The sequence below is a fragment of the Fukomys damarensis genome, unplaced genomic scaffold (assembly GCF_012274545.1).
Source record: "Fukomys damarensis isolate Sample0158 unplaced genomic scaffold, DMR_v1.0_HiC HiC_scaffold_27, whole genome shotgun sequence".
Classification (NCBI taxonomy): domain Eukaryota; kingdom Metazoa; phylum Chordata; class Mammalia; order Rodentia; family Bathyergidae; genus Fukomys; species Fukomys damarensis.
Window position 1 is genome coordinate 4715261 of NW_022900939.1, and position 2320 is coordinate 4717580.

At 40.1% G+C, this 2320-nt stretch overlaps 1 protein-coding gene across 1 annotated transcript; it reads right to left on the reverse strand.

Annotated features, from left to right (window-relative positions):
* Positions 1–324: 324 nt before the first annotated feature.
* Positions 325–1488, reverse strand: LOC104851201 (olfactory receptor 8H1). Its single transcript, XM_010608376.2, has 2 exons — positions 1200–1488; positions 325–999 (listed from the first exon to the last, which is right to left on the reverse strand). The coding sequence occupies exons 1-2, from the start codon at positions 1470–1472 to the stop codon at positions 325–327; spliced, it is 948 nt and encodes a 315-aa protein (XP_010606678.1). The 5' UTR covers positions 1473–1488.
* Between the last annotated feature and the right edge of the window lie 832 nt (positions 1489–2320).

The following is a 2320-nucleotide window of genomic DNA, read 5'->3' on the forward strand; positions in this document are numbered from 1 at the left end:
TTCTTTACAAAAGCATCTAAAATTGGGGTATGCAGAAATGCTACACTGATATAGTACTTAAAAAGGACAAAAAAATTCTTTTTCCACAAAAGCTTTCCTTAGCAGAGATTTGTTACATCTTGGACTTTTTAACAAGTAATTTATAACTCCAAATTATAATATGTATTTGTAAGTACCTGGGTATAAAAATGTCCAAATTCATATTTGTTAAGTAAAGAGAGACTTCAAAGTGGGGGGGACAAGGTTTAATTTGTTTTTTAGAATGATACCAAAATATTTCTCAGAAGAAAAAAAGATAAGGGGAAAAGTGTGAAAGCATCAGTGTTATTTTACTTGTGTAGAACCTGCTCTTTTCTCCATGATTCTTAAAACGGCCTTTTTCACCTCTTTGTTTCTGAGACTGTAGATGAGAGGGTTCAGCATGGGGACCACAATCGAGTAAAACACAGAAGCCACCTGATCCCTTCCCAAGGAGTAGGACGTCTTCGGTTTTAGATAAGCAAAGATCATAGTGCTGTAGAAGATGGTGACTCCCAGGAGGTGGGAGGCACAGGTGGAGAAGGCTTTCTTCTTTCCTGCAGTGGAATTGATTTTCAGGATAGTGGAGAGGATGGACAGATAGGACCCAGATATGGTGATGAGGGACAGCACTAAATTGGATCCAGCACAAATGAATATACTGATTTCAGCCACAGAAGTGTCACTGCAGGACAGGGCTAAAATAGGGGGTGAGTCACAGAAGAAGTGCTGGATGACGTTAGACTTGCAGAAGGGCAGACTGCTCATAAAAAGCACATTCACAGTGGCATCCGCAAAGCCAATTGCATAGGAGACAATGACCAGTGCATGGCACAGTCTTGTGGACATAATGACTGGATAGTGCAGGGGTCGGCAGATAGCTACATAGCGGTCATAGGCCATCCAGGAGAGAAGGTAACATTCGCCAGCAACACAGATTATAAAAAAGTACAACTGGGTGAAGCAGCCCAGGAAGGAGATGTTGTGGGTGGAAGTCAGTAAGTTCTGTAAGGTTTTAGGGGAGATGACGCTTGAGTAGCTGAGGTCGAGAAATGACAAGTGAGTGAGAAAAAAGTACATGGGGGTGTGCAGCTGGGGATCCAGACGGATGATCAATATCATTCGCCAGCAACACAGATTATAAAAAAGTACAACTGGGTGAAGCAGCCCAGGAAGGAGATGTTGTGGGTGGAAGTCAGTAAGTTCTGTAAGGTTTTAGGGGAGATGACGCTTGAGTAGCTGAGGTCGAGAAATGACAAGTGAGTGAGAAAAAAGTACATGGGGGTGTGCAGCTGGGGATCCAGACGGATGATCAATATCATCCCCGAGTTCCCCAGCACCGTGATCAGGTAAATCAGGAGGAAGAGCACGGAGAGGACCAGCTGTGTCTCTGCAGAGTCCGTCAGCCCCATGAGGATGAAGCCAGGCACACTGGTGGAGTTCCTTCTATTCATGGTGTTCTGCTGCTCCTATCAGGTAAATAATAAATTTTAAAAATTACTCTCTCTCCAAAACTATCTTTGTTTATATGAATTGATCAGTGTTTTTCATAGTGGTCCTGGAAACTGATGAAAACCATTGTGAAGAAGAGTGAAAAAATGCAATCACCATTTATAGACATGGGTATAAAATGACATTTGTTTGTGATACATTGAAGGTTTACAACCTGATTTTAGTAAGAAACCTACACTATTCTAAACTCTTTCTGTTGTTAACATGTTCAATTCTCAGGAAAATATTATACCATAAGGACACTTATCCACATCCTTAGCTAAAGAAAAAGGGCAAAGAGATTATTTATGTAAAGGAGCATTTACATATTCACACTGATTCTGCATAGACATTTTAACATCTAAATACAGACTTAAAATACTGTGTTCCTGATCAGAAGTTGTTTTACCTATCCTGAATAAGGATAGTAATTGAATATGTTAAAGAAAATTTTCATGTTTATTTACTATACTTTATTCCCTATGACTTATCATGCTAATTAAAGCAATTTATGTCTGGGGATTTAGGTGATTCATGTTTACATTAAATTCTGAAAACATAGAAACTGAGAGAAAGAATTATTCGTTAAAACTTTGGATTTTTAAAAATAGGCTGCTTCTTCAACTTCCCCTGGTGGAGAGTGGGGATGCTCTTCCTGTCCTTCACTCAAATAACTGTATAGAGAATTCATGCTCTGTCTCAGAAATATCACCAGACTGAAAACAAAATTCAGACACCACCCCAGGAGGTCAGGTTTTGTTTAACATGGCAAAGGGAGGCAGGGAGCTTGGAGTCACCTGGACATAGAAGC

Excerpts from the sequence above, each read along its gene's own strand:
- LOC104851201 (XM_010608376.2), bottom strand. The coding sequence starts at position 1,472 with ATGAATAGAAGGAACTCCACCAGTGTGCCTGGCTTCATCCTCATGGGG. Across the intron at positions 1,000-1,199 it reads TACTGACTTCCACCCACAAC|ATCTCCTTCCTGGGCTGCTT; the intron begins ATCTCCTTCCTG and ends TCCACCCACAAC.